The following is a 15,428-nucleotide window of genomic DNA, read 5'->3' on the forward strand; positions in this document are numbered from 1 at the left end:
CTTATTCAGGCACTGCAGATGCACAGGATATTTCAGAAAGACTGAAATATATTTGATTGCCGTGTTAGTCTGTTGCAGCAAAAACAACAAAGTCATGTGGCACCTTAAAGACTACTGTTTTGAATTACCACTGTTAATTGGGAAATTATCACTGCCTCTGTACTTTCTGCATTTCCCTATAGTCCCTTTGCCTAGTGGACAGTCAACTGCAAAATTAATTTCAGAAGCTCACCTTTCATAGTGCCAAGACTGATTAAACGCTAACCTCTTCGAGAGCTAATTAGTGTATTACATTCCAACCTTTATTTTCAAGTAAATTAAGCTATTTAGCAAAATTCAGACAGAATGGGCCTGACTGTAGATATGCAGTACAAATGCCTTGGGCAAGGAGGATCCTAAACTATTTAAACTATGCATAGTTCTGTTGGCCAGTATCAATGAGAAACATGATCTCTACAGCAAAAGGTACCAGCAAAAGGATCTCTACAGCAAAAGGGGGGGGGGTGGAGTTCTTCGGTTTTAGCACCTGGGCAAACCATCTCTCCTTACTTTAAAAAAAATAATAATAATGAAAGATTCAGCAAGCATGTTCCATTGTCAAATACTGCCACCTGATGGTAACTTAGTGGGTTTGCACCAATTTAATGCACCACACATGAAATCTTTAAATGTAATTCAAAAAGTTTACGTACAAGTATGTCACATGTGGATTTGTTAAGCTAGAAGCCTGCAGGCAAGGCCTGCCTAATTTTTATCTACATACGTTGCCTAAACAATAGTGACACTATTAAAGCGGAGAACAACATGGTTAACATTAATGCTGTACTGTTTTTAACACTTGATTGGAAGCCGCCCAGAGTGGCTGGGGAAACTCAGCCAGATGGATGGGGTATAAATAATAAATTTATTATTATTATTATTATTATTATTCTCTGATTTGACACTTACCAGGCATTTCCGGTGACGGTGTGGTCAAAGCTAAAAATCTGCTGGTGTTTTCTGCTTCTTCGGTAACCACGGAAGAACTTCGAGATGTCATAGACTGTATGTGAACAATAAGTAAATATATATTTATATAATACTGCATGCCAGAGAAAAGGTAGACCAGAAGATCCCACAGCTGTGGCAACTTTCATGCATATGACAGTGACAGTATAGTGAGGAATAGCCAGCCTCCCAACACTCTCATCTCTGCAGATGACCCTGGTGGGGCTGGGGCAGAGCAAATAAGGGACAGGATGGGGTGTGCAGATGCACTGGCTAAGTCAAACTGAATGCTCATGTCAGTGCATCCGCACAGCCCTGACCTCCCCCCCGACCTGCCCCATCCAGCTGCAGTGACACCAGTGTTGAGAGGGTGACTCTGTAGCTCTACCTGGTAAACCCTGGCCACCACTGATCTCCAAAATGCATGTTAGTAACACTGTTTTAAAGGTATGACTAAGTACCAAGTAGCACAGGGGTCAGAAACCTTTTTCAGCTGTGGGCCAGACTATATTGGGGGGGGGGGAATGAATGAATTCCTATGCCCCACAAATAACCCAGAGATGCATTTTAAATAAATGGACACATTCTACTCATGTAAAAACATGCTGATTCCTGGACCACCTGCAGGCTGGATTGAGAAGGCGATTGGGCCGCATCCGGCCCCCGGGCCTTAGGTTGCCTACCCCTGGAGTAGCACATGCTTTTGTGAATACTGCATCAGGGTAGCACTTGTCATAAGATCAATAAAGACTTGAACAGTTCTCCCATATAAGGTCAGCATCTGATTTTCTTAAGACAATGAGTAATTTAAATTTGAGTGAAATGCATCGTTTTAAATCATGCTAGTTTACGTAAATGTTTGCTCACAGAAGAATTTTGAACTTAAATTGTATGTTTCTGTCAGGGAACTGCCATCGGAAGGAAGGGAAGTGAAAGGGCTCACACAGGTTGGGAGAGACTCAGCAGCTGAAGAGGGAACCAGTAGGGGGAGAGGAGCTGGGCTGAGGGAAAGGGAGCTGGAGGGATGGCTCAGAGACACTTCCAGCGAAAACAGTGGGGAGGTTTCAGGACCTCCTGTAGGGACACCCACTCCTCGCCGGAAACTGTCACGCAGAGAGTCCAGAAGACGTGTTTCCGTTAAGGAGCTTTTATGTTGGAAGCGATTCCGAAAGCAACCACTGTCGGAATCTGCCAGCGACTGACGGAGCCATGTTTAAGGGGCTCCGTTACAGACAGAGGTTTGCAAACTTGACCAAACTCTGAGGGACTAGGATTTTACACACAAGCAGCTCATCGTCCCCTCACAGCATTCCGACAGTCTTCGTGAGCAGCTTGTGCAGGAGAAGGCATCATGAGCAACCCAGCCGGAACCGGAGAAGCAGGAGCTGGAGCGGGTCCAAGCCTGGAAGAAAGGTACCGGGTGTTGGAGGTCCAGCTAGCGCTGCAGACGGCGAGGCTTGAGGAGAGGAGGGCTCAGGATGCAGACAAAAAGGGGAAAGACACCCAGCTCGTCAGAAAGGTACCAGGATTGGTGCAGAAGTTTGGGGGGGAGCCCAAAGACTATCATGGCTTTCGGACAGAGATGCAATATGCCCTCAATCTGCAGTTTGATGAATTCCCTGACGAGGAATCAAGAGTGGCTTTCGTGATTGGGCATCTTGAAAAGGGGGCGAGAGACTGGGTTAGACCCCTGATGGCAGCGAATAGTGACGTCCTAAAGGACACGATGAAGTTCTTTCGCGCCATGGATCTGATGTTTTCCAGCGATATTGAACAGGGAGTGGTCCGCAGACAGTTAATGGCTTGCAAACAGGGTAGCCGATCTGTCCGTGAGTACTGGACTGAATTCACCATGTTGATCCATAAATTGGGGTGGGATCTATCGGCGGAACCCATTCAAATGCTTTTTGAAGAAGGGCTTTCTTCGGCTGTGAAAGACGAACTTTCCCGGGCGCCCAGGGCGGAGTCTATGGACCAGCTGACCAAATCAGCGCTGACCATAGGAGCGCGCCAGGAGGCGAGAGCATTGGAGAGGCGGGAAGGGAAGGGGGAACGTTGGAAGGAGTTCCGCATTCCAGACATTCCAGAGCCAACTTTCCCGCCGGCAGAGCCGATGGAAATCGGAACAGCGCGCGCGCGCGCAGTTTCAAAGCCCAGTGAGGGGGGAAAGAAGGAGGGAAAGGGCGCCCGGAAATGCTATCTCTGCCAACAGCCAGGTCACTTTGCCAGAGTCTGCCCCCAGAGGAAGGAATGGCAAGGGATGGTAGGAGCTGTGGAGGGAAGAGAGGAAGAAATACCGAAGCAAGTAAAAGCCAACGCCTGGCTGCCACCGTCGGGGCACAGCAGTCAGGCCAAAGAGCAGTGAAAGTGCCCACGCCAGAACCTCCTAAACCCGCCCTAGTGATAGAAGTGGCGCTAGAGCTGCCAAACGGACACCCTCTAAAGATAAAGGCGCTGTTGGACTCAGGCAGCTCCTGCAATTTCATGAGCAAAGAGTTTGCAGCTGAACACCAGATACAGACGATCCCTTTAAGCAACCCCCTGCAGGTGACCACGATCGATGGCAGGGAGCTGTTGGGAGGAGAAGTCAGCTTGCAGACCGTCCCAATGATAATGAAGGTGGCAAGGCACACAGAACTGATAGCGTTTAATGTGGCCACCTTGGGAGGAGCTCCCATTATATTGGGGATGAGCTGGCTAGCGTTACATGATCCGCTGGTGGGCTGGCATCAGAGAGTGGTTTCTTTTGGTTCAGCACATTGCTTAGAACACTGCAAAGAGGGAAAGGGTTTGGCAGGGGCCCAAGCCACCCTAGCAGGGACTGAAGTAACGGAGAACGTGAAGGTACCACGACAATACGCAGATCTCCGCGACGTCTTCAGCGAAAGGGAAGCTGACCAATTACCCCCGCATAGACCCTTTGACTGTCAAATCAATTTACTCCCTGGGGCACAGCTCCCTGTAGGCAAGCTGTACGCCATGTCAGACAGAGAGATGCAGGAGCTAAGAGAGTTCATTGACAAGAACCTGAAGAGAGGGTTCATCAGAGAGTCCAGGGCGGTGGGGGGCAGCCCAGTGTTTTTTGTGGATAAAAAAAACACGAACAAGCCGAGGCTTGTGTGTGACTTCAGGGCCTTAAATGCAGTGTCAGAACCAGTGGCTTTCCCTATGCCCAGGATTGACGACATTTTGACAAGGGTCAGGAAGGGAAAGATTTTTACTAAACTGGACCTAAGGGGGGCGTACAACCTGATACGAATAAGGAAGGGGGATGAATGGAAAACCACCATGTTCACCCCTTTGGGGGCATTTGAATATTTAGTTATGCCCTTCGGCCTACAAGGAGGCTCCGCGTGCTTTCAATCGTTTATGAACCACGTCCTGGGGCCTTTGCTTTACAAGAATTGTGTGGCCTTCTTAGACGACGTGTTGGTGTATTCTGAGAATGAGGAGCAGCATGTGAGAGACGTCAGAGAAGTGTTGAGCAGGCTGCAAGCCAACCAGCTGTGGGTGAAACTGGAGAAGTGTCAGTTTCATACCAAGGAGGTGGAATTCCTGGGGTATCGCCTGTCAGACAAGGGATTGGCCATGGATCCCGGCAAGGTCCAGGCGGTGCTGGAATGGAAAACACCCAAAACAAGGAAGGATGTGCAGAGGTTCCTAGGATTTGGGAACTTCTATCGTAAGTTCATCCGAAACTTTGCCCACCTGACGGCGCCCATTACGGACTGTCTCAGCAGTAAGAAGAAGTTCGTTTGGACTGAGGAGGCGGAGCGAGCATTTGAGGAACTAAAAAGGGCCTTCGCCTCGGAACAACAACTCCTGCATGTGGATTTACAAAAACCGATGAGAGTGGAAACTGACGCATCAGACAGAGCGATTGGGGCGGTGCTTCTGCAGCCAGGGAAGGAGGAGTCAGAGTGGAGACCGTGTGCCTTTTTTTCGCGAAAGCTGAACAAATCCGAGAGGAACTACACGGTGTATGACCGAGAACTACTAGCCATTCATGAGGCGTTCCGGAGATGGAGGCACCTGCTAATTGGCGCACAACATAAGGTGCAAGTGTGCACTGACCACAAGAACCTAGAGTATTGGAGGACGGCACGAGTGCTCAACCAACGGCAAGTGAGATGGGCCCAGGAGTTCTCCAAATTTAACTTTGAGATTTGTTACGTGCCAGGCCCAGAGAACATTAGGGCGGACGCTCTCTCACGCAAACCTGAATATTTGGAGGAGGAGGGAGCACCCGAAGAGAGACATGTCATTCCAGAGGACCGCTGGGTGTGTGGGGCGGCATTGGTGGGACAAAGAGAACTGGTAGAGGAAACAGAGAATGATGAATACGCCCAGAATAAGCTCAGAGGTCTTAGGGGTGAGGGAGAGGAACCAGGGGGTTTCGAGGAAAGAAATGGAGCTTTGTATTACAAAGGGGCACTGTATATCCCTGAAGGAGACTTAAGGGGGAGGGTACTCAAGCAGTTGCACGACAGCCCCACGGCGGGGCATTTTGGACAACACAAAACCATGTGGTTGGTCACCAGGGAATTTTGGTGGCCTAAGGTGAGGGAAGATGTACGGGAGTATGTAAGAGGGTGTGAGCAATGCCAGCGAGCCAAAGGGGAGAGGCGGGCACCGGCGGGGCTATTAGAACCCTTACCAACCCCAGAACGACCTTGGGAGGCAGTGTCGATAGATTTTATGACTGATCTGCCGAAGTCCAAGGGGAAAACAGCCATCATGGTGGTGGTAGACCTACTAACAAAGATGTGCCACTTTGTAGCCTGCTCGCATGCAGTCACGGCGGAAGAGACAGCGAAGTTATTTGTAGAACACATTTTTAGGTTGCACGGGGTGCCATTGAGGGTGGTCTCAGACCGAGGAAAACAATTTACTTCCAGGTTCTGGAGGAAGCTCATGAGCTTACTGCAGGTGGAGGTCAACTTTTCGACTGCCCGGCACCCTGAAACCAACGGGCAGGCGGAAAGAGCAAACGGGGTCCTCCAGCAATACCTGAGGTGTTATGTCAATGACAGAGAGAATGACTGGGTAGAAAAGTTGGCGCTGGCGGAATTTGCCTACAACAATGCCGAGAATGTGTCCACAGGGATGAGCCCCTTCTTGGCTAATTATGGGTGTCATCCCAGGGCTTTCCCAGGGGGAGAAGGGGAGAGATGGGGTGTCCCGGCAGCCGAGCATTTTGTAGAAGAAATGGAAGCAATCCATCGTCAGCTCCAACTCAACTTAGAAAGGGCGAAGGAAGAATACAAGAGGCAGGCAGACAAGAACCGAAGGGAAGGTGAAACCATAAGGGTGGGAGATAGGGTGTGGCTGTCAACCCAAGGGTTGCCGTTCAAAGGAGGTTGTAAGAAATTAAGACCCAGGAGATTGGGTCCCTTTGAGGTCATTCAACAGGTCAACCCAGTGGCTTTCAGGCTCCGGTTACCCAACCACATGAAACTGCACCCAGTATTTCACAGGTCGTTACTGTCACCGTATGAGGGGGGACGAGAAGGGATGGCCACTCGGGGACCGGTCATAGAAGAAAGGGAATGCAGCAGCCATGTGGCAGAAATCCTCGACGCCAGATGGAAGGGGGATCAGGTGGAGTATTTGGTAGCGTGGGAAGGAGAACCGGAGTCAGAAAACACTTGGGTAATGGCAGAAGATATCAATGACGAGGTATTGATAGAAACGTTCCATCAAAGGTTCCCAAGGAAACCTCAGCCTGTGGAGAGGTTCCGGAGGGAATACTTTGGGACCACCGATGAGGAGGAGGAGTTGGAAGGATTCTCGGAATCGGAAGGGGAAGGGGAGATGGACTCTGAGGAGGAGGAGTACTTCGAGACCAGGAACCGCAACAGGTGGAGAGAAGTGTTCGGGACATCGGAAGATGAAGGAAGTTCATTCCGGGGTTTTGCCTCCTCACCGCCCGTAGAGGAGGGGGCGAGAGGGGATGAAGGGGGCCCTGGAGGGGAGGTGGATGTCAGGGAACTGCCATCGGAAGGAAGGGAAGTGAAAGGGCTCACACAGGTTGGGAGAGACTCAGCAGCTGAAGAGGGAACCAGTAGGGGGAGAGGAGCTGGGCTGAGGGAAAGGGAGCTGGAGGGATGGCTCAGAGACACTTCCAGCGAAAACAGTGGGGAGGTTTCAGGACCTCCTGTAGGGACACCCACTCCTCGCCGGAAACTGTCACGCAGAGAGTCCAGAAGACGTGTTTCCGTTAAGGAGCTTTTATGTTGGAAGCGATTCCGAAAGCAACCACTGTCGGAATCTGCCAGCGACTGACGGAGCCATGTTTAAGGGGCTCCGTTACAGACAGAGGTTTGCAAACTTGACCAAACTCTGAGGGACTAGGATTTTACACACAAGCAGCTCATCGTCCCCTCACAGTTTCTAACCTGAAATATTTTTTTGTAACAGTTTTTATTCATTTTCATCTTTAAACTGTTTAACATGGTTGCTTTGGGATAGATATTTGTTTACATGATTAGATGTAATGTAATGCAACAATTACATTAAATTAAAAATTAAACTATAAACACTCAGATAAACAATTCTGAATATATTAACAAAGTTATTTCAAAGTGCATATATCAAAATTATTACAATTATTTCTAACCTGAAAATCTTCCCACAGTTTAGTTCTCATTTCCCTGCCTTGTTTTTTAATTGCTCTTTCTTGAGATTGTTTGTTGGCCAATATCTGGTCCAACCTTTCCATCTTCTTTATAGCTTTCAGGATTCGAGGATCTACATCTTTCTCCTTGGAGTCTTGCGGGTATGCAGAACTGACTGTCACTTAAAAATTAAACATATTAACAATAATTCTTATAAACTGCATTTCAAGTAGCATTTCAAACTGCATATTAAAAGCAGAGATCTCTGGTAAAAGGGCAGAAAAAAGATAACTGCCCCATAGTTAGATGGAGGGTGCTATCTTTTTCTCCATACAATTCACCTGTAATATACTGCCACTTCTAGGGGCTTTTAATTCAAAAGTTTTGAACAAGCGCTTTAAGTACCACATTTTCTTTTTCTACAATAATTTTTATTAATTTTAATACTAATCCAATAATAGCGACATTATCTCAAACCAAAGTACAATACAATTAAAAAACCACAGAGAGCCAATCATTCATAAACCGAATTAAACAATTTAAGATGGCTTCCCATGCATGTGTATAAGCATACAAAGTTCTTATTTCTTCTTGCTTTTTGCAGCAGTTCAGGTGTTAATCCTTTGTTTAGCAGCCACTGGTTTCCTGACTTTCAATCGTAGTTACAAATTTATTAGCTTTTGTATCTGCTGAAAGGAGTTGGAGTTTGTATCCAATACGTTTCTCGTGTGAGATAGAATTTTCCTTCTATTTCTTCATTAAGGACCAGATTTTCTAAGCTGCTGTTAAACTTTTGTTTTGTTTTTAAAGAAAAAAGAACCATTAGACCATCTCATTTTTAAAAAAAGAAGGACTAGCAAATCACACTCAGAAAGGTTTGAAAACCTGAGATCGATCTAATCTGTATGTATACATTCTGATTCAGGCATAGTCTGTTGCTACAAATTGGGGAGCAACCCAAAATTCTCCCTATCCTTATTTAGAACAGTGAAAACACAGCAACAGAGTTTTTAATATATGCTTGATGTAAACAGCTTTAAGGTCTTTACAATTAATTGATATATAAATTTTGTGCAGAAGCCTCCATGAATACAGATTTTGCCAGAGTCACGCTTGAGGTCATAGAGGGAAATGGAAAAGTACCATATGGTGGAGCTAACACACTTGTGCCCACTATCTTTCCACACACTCCACCCCCAATGTTTCTTTAACTATGAATAGGGGTCAGCAAACTTTTCCAGCAGGGGGCCGGCCTATATTGGGGGGGGGGGTGAACAAATTCCTATGCCCCACAAATAACCCAGAGGTGCATTTTTAATAAAAGCACACATTCCACTCATGTAAAAACACCAGGCAGGCCCCACAAATAACCCAGAGATGCATTTTAAATAAAAGGGCACATTCTACTTATGTAAAAACACGCTGATTCCCGGACAGTCCGCAGGCCGGATTTAGAAGGCGATTGGGCCGGATCCGGCCCCCGGGCCTTAGTTTGCCTACCCATGAACTATGACAACAAATGCCTGAACAGAACTAAAATCTAGGCTTTAGTCTCTAGCAGGGTTGCTAACACTTTTGCTAGCCTTGATCCTCTGCCTCTCACAGCAGTTTGACAAGAAGAAATTTTATACTTTCTCCCCAACACTGTATTTCCATTCACTTTCTAAATTCATGTGCATCCGGTTTCTGAAAGCACAGCAGTAGAGGCTGACAAAGTTGGCAACATTAGATGTTGTTCTACAAAAATAAATCATTACAATAGGGGGTGGGGAACCTGTGGCCTTCCAGATCTTATTGGACTCCCAACTCCCATCAGCCCTGGCCAATGTGGCCAATGGACAGGGATGAAGGTAGTTGTGTTCCAACCACAAATTCCCCAGAAGTTCTCTTTATCCACTATCTACTTATTTGTGACGCTGGATAAACAACGTCATGCACAACAGCATGTCTTCTCCAGGTTCAACTGCAGGCAAAACTTTGGGAATACCTTTTGCTAATCTAGCTAGTTCATTCTGAGGAGCATTGCTGCTACAAGACCATCTGTTTTCAGCCCAGTCATCTTCAGAATCTGCTGAGCTTGAGGAATATTCTGAAAAACAGAAGTCATGCGTGAAATTAGCAGCACCTTTAGATTTGAACCAACAGTGAAATCATCATTACTACAAACTAAGAAACAACTTGGAACAGTACACAAGTATATGGAGGAGAAAGTTCTGTCAAGTTCTGTCAAATATCTGTGTGGCTTTAAACAACTTTTAACAGTACTACTTACATACTGATTCTTAACTACCTCACCATATTATATTAATATATTTTGTAGCTCACAGGAGAGTGGTGTTACCACCCTTTTCTGGCACAACAATATACTATGGTGATGACATAATCATTTATTTCATTTCTGTCTGTGATGCAGCAATTAAAGACCTACTGCACAATCATGTTAGGAAACAAGCAATACATTTCCAGTGAAGAAGAAGCATTAGTTTGACCACCAAACCCTCTGGAGCTTGGTGCACAAATTATTATTAAATTATTCCATTACAGAAACTATTCAAGCTAGGGCTGCGTACCAGATCTGGCAGAGTCCGAAGCCAAACTGGACTCAGGTATTGGATGAGTCAGGTTCAGACAGCCACAGATAGTTACAGGTCAGGTTGGCTGGCCCAGAGTGATCGATGGCTGTTAGGGGGCTGTGCATCAGGCAGAAGGGAGTGCTAGGCAGGACAGGAAAACCCTCTACACCCTCCGTCCCTTAGGATCACCCCCTCTACGCAGCAACTTTTGAGCAGAGGGTGCAATCTGGGGGAGTGTGCACAAAACCAGTGACTGTATGTCTCAATCAGTTCCAACATTCACTGCACTTTTGCCCAGTATTTTGCATTTCACTGATATTCGTGACAAAATTTAATATAAAATAGGGCTCTAATCCCAGGGGCTCATGCTGCAAGACAAATATTTTACACGAAAGGAGATTCCAACTAAACATCTGGAAGAATTTTCTGACAGTAAGAGCTGTTCAACAGTGGAATGGTCTTTCCCAGGGGGTTGTGGACTCTCCTTCCTTGGAGGTTTTCAAGCAGAGGTTGGATAGTTGATATTCCTGCATTACAGGGGGTTGGACTAAATAACCATTGGGGATCCCTTCAAAGTCTATGATTCTATGATATTTTGGGGGGGGGGGTCATCCAGCAGTCATTGTTCACCCAGCCTGCTATTTCTCCCTTCCTGTTCACCTTCCTTTTTATATCATCCCCCTTTCTATTATATTTGAAGCTGCAAGATTTCATCACACATCCTCCCTTATGTACTGCTCTAGTTCTGATTGGATCTAGGTTTCATAGACTCATTTAATAGCTGAGCACATTCTCAGCAAAACTTCCTGTTTCCCCCACCCCAGGGGACCAACTATTACATTAACTTAGATAAACTTTTGTGAAAATCTTTTATCATGTGCAGTATCCATTAAGCTCGAGTGACTTTTCAAGGACAGGACTTATCACTTAATTAATAACAGTTTATTCGATTGTGTGAATTGGCCCCAAGTCTAAAAGCATACTGAGGGTTTGAAATAGAAGAGCAAGAAAAGGGGAGGTTATTCTGGGTGTCTCTTCATTCTGCAAATAATATGTCTTCCTCTTGTGATTTGATTAATTTGTACAATACTTGAGTCATACTTGAAGCAGGTCAAAGTGCAAAATTCTGCTCTCAAATATATTTAACCCTTCTTTTTTATCCACATTCAGAGAATTTCTCAACTGAGCTTCTAAAAAGCTAAGAGAAGAATATTTACATAGTTCTGTAACTTTAATATTGAGTTTTCCCCTAGAAAACCAAGGTGGCAACCCTAACACACACTCTAAGGAATAGGTCCCACAGAACACCATTTTGTAAACTGCTTTGAGGGTGGCTTTTTCTTTTCTTTTTAACAATCATGCAGTGTATAAATTTTATGAAATAAATAAAATAACAAATGCCATTGAACTTACTTATATGTAAACAAGCACTGTACACATACTAAATTTCATACCTTTTACCTGATTTGTATTCTGTATTACCAGCTGGTAACTACTATTCATCTTTTCTTCAGATATGACTTCCGAGGTTCTCATTTTTTTGGTTCCATATTCCTCTCTATTTTCATCATAATCTTCTTTTGACTCATGTTCTTTGTGTTCATTATAAAAAGCAACCTAGAAATGATTGTAGAAATAGAAATTTGCTACAAGCACATTGGTCACTATTTCTCCTTATTATCATTTCGAACCATAGATAAAATTTCCTTTTTAATGTAATTTCAGATGAAATCTAAAGATCTGATAATACATTGCAAATATTTATAAACTACTGTATTTTTTTTAAAAAAAAAAAGTCTTGGGAATAGTCACTTAGTCATACCTCAACTTGAAGTTGCTTCAGGTTGAGCACCTTCGAGTTGCGCTCTGCAGCAACCTGGAAGTAAGGAGTGCGTTTCTTCCGGGTTTCGCCGCTCACGCATGCGCAGACGCTCAAAATGACGTCACACGCATGCGCAGCAGCATCGAAAAGCGACGCGCGCATGCGCAGACGTGCCGTCGCTAGTTACGTTTGCTTCTGGATGCGAACGGGGCTCCGGAACGGATCCCGTTCGCATCCCGAGGTACCACTGTATTTAGTTGCCTGTGCAAAGAATCACCTCCAAGTGACCAAACAAATAAGCTTTACAGTGGTTGGCTCTCTCTTTATTTTATGCCACATATCACAGTATGTATCAGTGCACAGGCAGTCTAGCAAAATGTTTATGGCCTTATTTCCTAGGTTGTTTTAAACAAAGCAAAAAGAAAGAGAAAGAAAGGAGGGGGAGGGGAGGACAGGTAGTGAATGAGAGCAAAAAACTAGAAGAGTATCAAGACACATGTCCCTCCTTCAAAGTATGATTTATATATACACACACACAAAATTCATTTAATAAATGAATTGTTTCAAAACATGGGTGGAACCTAATCATTTGTGCAGATGCCTATTTTGAAACAAATATGGGATACACCCACAGGCAGAGGAGAGGGGGACTTTTGCCAATTCCTTCTTCCCCCTGAATAGTTACTCCAGGTGGTTGGGGGGCCCTCCAGAACAGTGTGGGCTGTGGCACTGGAGACTGGGGTGGGGACAGGAATTGGCAAAAATCACCTGTCCCATTCCTCCAACAGGATCCTCCGATGGATCAGAGTCTCTACCATGAAAGAGGATTTGAGGGATGGATCCAACCGGAAATACACTTTATTATGAAAACATAAAATATAAGTACAGTGGTACCTCAAGTTACATATGCTTCAGGTTACATATGCTTCAGGTTACAGACTCCGCTAACCCAGAAATAGTACTTTGGGTTAAGAACTTTGCTTCAGGATGAGAACAAAAATCGTGCTCCTGCGGTGCGGCAGCAGCAGAAGGCCCCATTAGCTAAAGTGGTGCTTCAGGTTAAGAACACTTTCAGGTTAAGAACAGACCTCCGGAATGAATTAAGTACCTAACCCGAGGTACCACTATACTAAATACAGGTTTCTCAAGGACTGTACCTCACTAATGTTACTATAATTATAAACATTAACAGCATCTCTGACAAAAACTTGAAAACACTGTAGAAGAAAGAGCAAGAAAAACAGTGGACATAATAGTTACCTTAGGCAGGCTTGGCGCTGGTGTTAAAATCTCTAAGGATGTGCTTAAAACTTTGCTCCCATGATTAATTCTTGAGCTAGATGCTGGCCTTGAAATGTCATCCAGGCTTCCCCTTGTAATATCCATTAAAAACTGAAATAAGCAGATAAAGGGAGCACATTATATGGCATGTATTAATTTGATATTCATCAACCTACCATTGTCTTCCACATTTTCCACACAGCGTATATTTGATGGAAACAGCACCCTCTTTGGATATTCTTGATATGACTTAGGTAAAGACATGAGGAAGGCCAGCAAGGATACACAGGCTAGTTCTGCCTCCTGTCACTGTTCTTGCCATCCTTCATGAGCAGGAGGGCAAACTTATGAAGCGAGAAGCCTTTTGTTTTGTTTTTATGTAATTTTTATTAAATTTTCTGTTTTACAATTTAAAGTACTCATTTTTAGATCCATAAGATATCAATGACTTTCCTTCTCTTTCCATGGTTCATTTTACATATCATAAATCCCTGCATAGTTTACAGAAACTATACTATTCAGTATTCCATTATTACATCCATCATAACTTATTTACACTGCTGAATTTATCCTAATGCTGCCAGCGTATTCAGCTGTACAGTTATTTCCCATATATTCAATAAACGTTTTCCAATCTTCTCTAAACGTATGTTCTTCTTGTTCTCTTATTCTATATGTTAAATCTGCAAGCTGCACATATTCTGTCAATTTACATTGCCACTCTTCTTTGGTTGGGACCTCGCTCATTTTCCATTTGGGGGCTAACAAAACACGGGCCGTATGTATGCAGTTGTTGCATACAACAGAAAGAACTCTGGGTTTTTTGGGAAAGTACTTTTAAACATTTTTTTCCCAATTCATTATGTATCATTTCCCAAGGAAGCCTTTTGTATTCTTGGAGGTTGTTCATTTTAATATTCTGGAAAGTTATGGTTCCAAAATGCACAGTAAGTCTCTGCACATACAGGAGGATTCTGACTTTACATGTTCAACCTTCAACTCATAGAGGGGGATCAGCACAGTGACAGGGAGAGCTTGTGCACTTCTCCCCATTGCCCTAAATCTCATTAAGAGAACCCAAAGAGCACTATAGCTCCACGACCATATGGAAACAGTGGGGTGTTAGTTAATGGCATGATCCCATACACAAATTGGTACAGTGATTATGGGCGTAGCCAAGGCGGGCCAGCTCCCGCTCCCCCCCCCCCAATCAAGTAAAACAACAGAAATACTTAACTGACTGACCAATCACACTAAAATGAGGCCACATTTTAAGCTGTATTTTGGGCTGTGTTTTGGGCCGTATTTTGGTTAACTGTTTTTGTTTTTTTTAATTGCGTTTTGTTGTGGTTTGTGTTTGGTGTTGGTCGCCCTAGGCCCGGCCCTGGCCGGGGAGGGCAGGATATAAATAAAATTATTTTTTTATTATTATTATTATGTTGGTCGGGAAATGTTAATTTGCCCCCTCAAAGTAATAATAAACAACAACAACAAGGGCATAATCTGCAAACTTCGCCCTGCATTAACTCACCCCGCGCAGGTTCTCTGCGGAGCGCTCCAGCGGGCGGAGCGAGCAAAACGCCTCTGTAAACAGACAGCCATGAAGACGATACGCTTCTCAATTGCTATGGCAACCCATTCGAAGTGCAGAACCCGGAAATAAGGTAGACACTAAGGGCGGAAATGAGCCCTGAGCCTTCTCGGAGTGCTGCTGAGCATGCGTACCTGGGAAATGCCCGTTGAAGCCCTTTAGCGACGTTCTAAAACCGTTAAAAGAACGCGTGGCTGCGGAGCCTGGAGATGCGCCTGATCTTACATATTATGAACTAACCTGGATGTCCTCGATTCTGGCTCCTGCACTCAGGCGCGTCCGTATAGCTCACATGTGCAGCCGAAGCATGTTTTAGCAGCCCTTACCTTTAAGTTTGAGGATAATCTTCAGCCAGGATCAGGGTACCTAGCTATTTGCCGAAAACTGCTGCTTCCTTTTAAGACTGCAATCCAATGCACACCAAGCAGTTTCTTTTGTTTACTTTATTCTTGCAGGTGCAATAGGTAGTTCGTGTGGTGTATGCTTGAAATGCTGCAGTCCTGTGCGCACTTATTTGGCAGTAGATACCATTGAGCTCAGCGAGGGTTACTCTTCAG

The 15,428-nt window shown here is 44.8% G+C and overlaps 1 protein-coding gene across 2 annotated transcripts in view; it reads right to left on the reverse strand.

The window, feature by feature from the left end:
* The window catches only part of FSIP1 (fibrous sheath interacting protein 1), an 84,135-nt gene extending 69,184 nt beyond the window's left edge, over positions 1–14,951 (reverse strand). For both annotated transcript variants that reach the window (XM_080997002.1, XM_080997001.1), the window contains exons 1-6: positions 14,812–14,951; positions 13,260–13,391; positions 11,632–11,794; positions 9,592–9,693; positions 7,607–7,785; positions 949–1,042 (exon numbers count right to left, since the gene is read on the reverse strand). In XM_080997002.1, coding sequence (XP_080853128.1) covers positions 949–1,042; positions 7,607–7,785; positions 9,592–9,693; positions 11,632–11,794; positions 13,260–13,385 — 664 coding nt within the window. In that variant the 5' untranslated portion in view covers positions 13,386–13,391; positions 14,812–14,951. The remainder of the gene's footprint in view (positions 1–948; positions 1,043–7,606; positions 7,786–9,591; positions 9,694–11,631; positions 11,795–13,259; positions 13,392–14,811) is intronic.
* Positions 14,952–15,428: the final 477 nt, after the last annotated feature.

This window comes from Podarcis pityusensis (assembly GCF_964106645.2).
Source record: "Podarcis pityusensis genome assembly, chromosome: 1".
NCBI lineage: Eukaryota > Metazoa > Chordata > Lepidosauria > Squamata > Lacertidae > Podarcis > Podarcis pityusensis.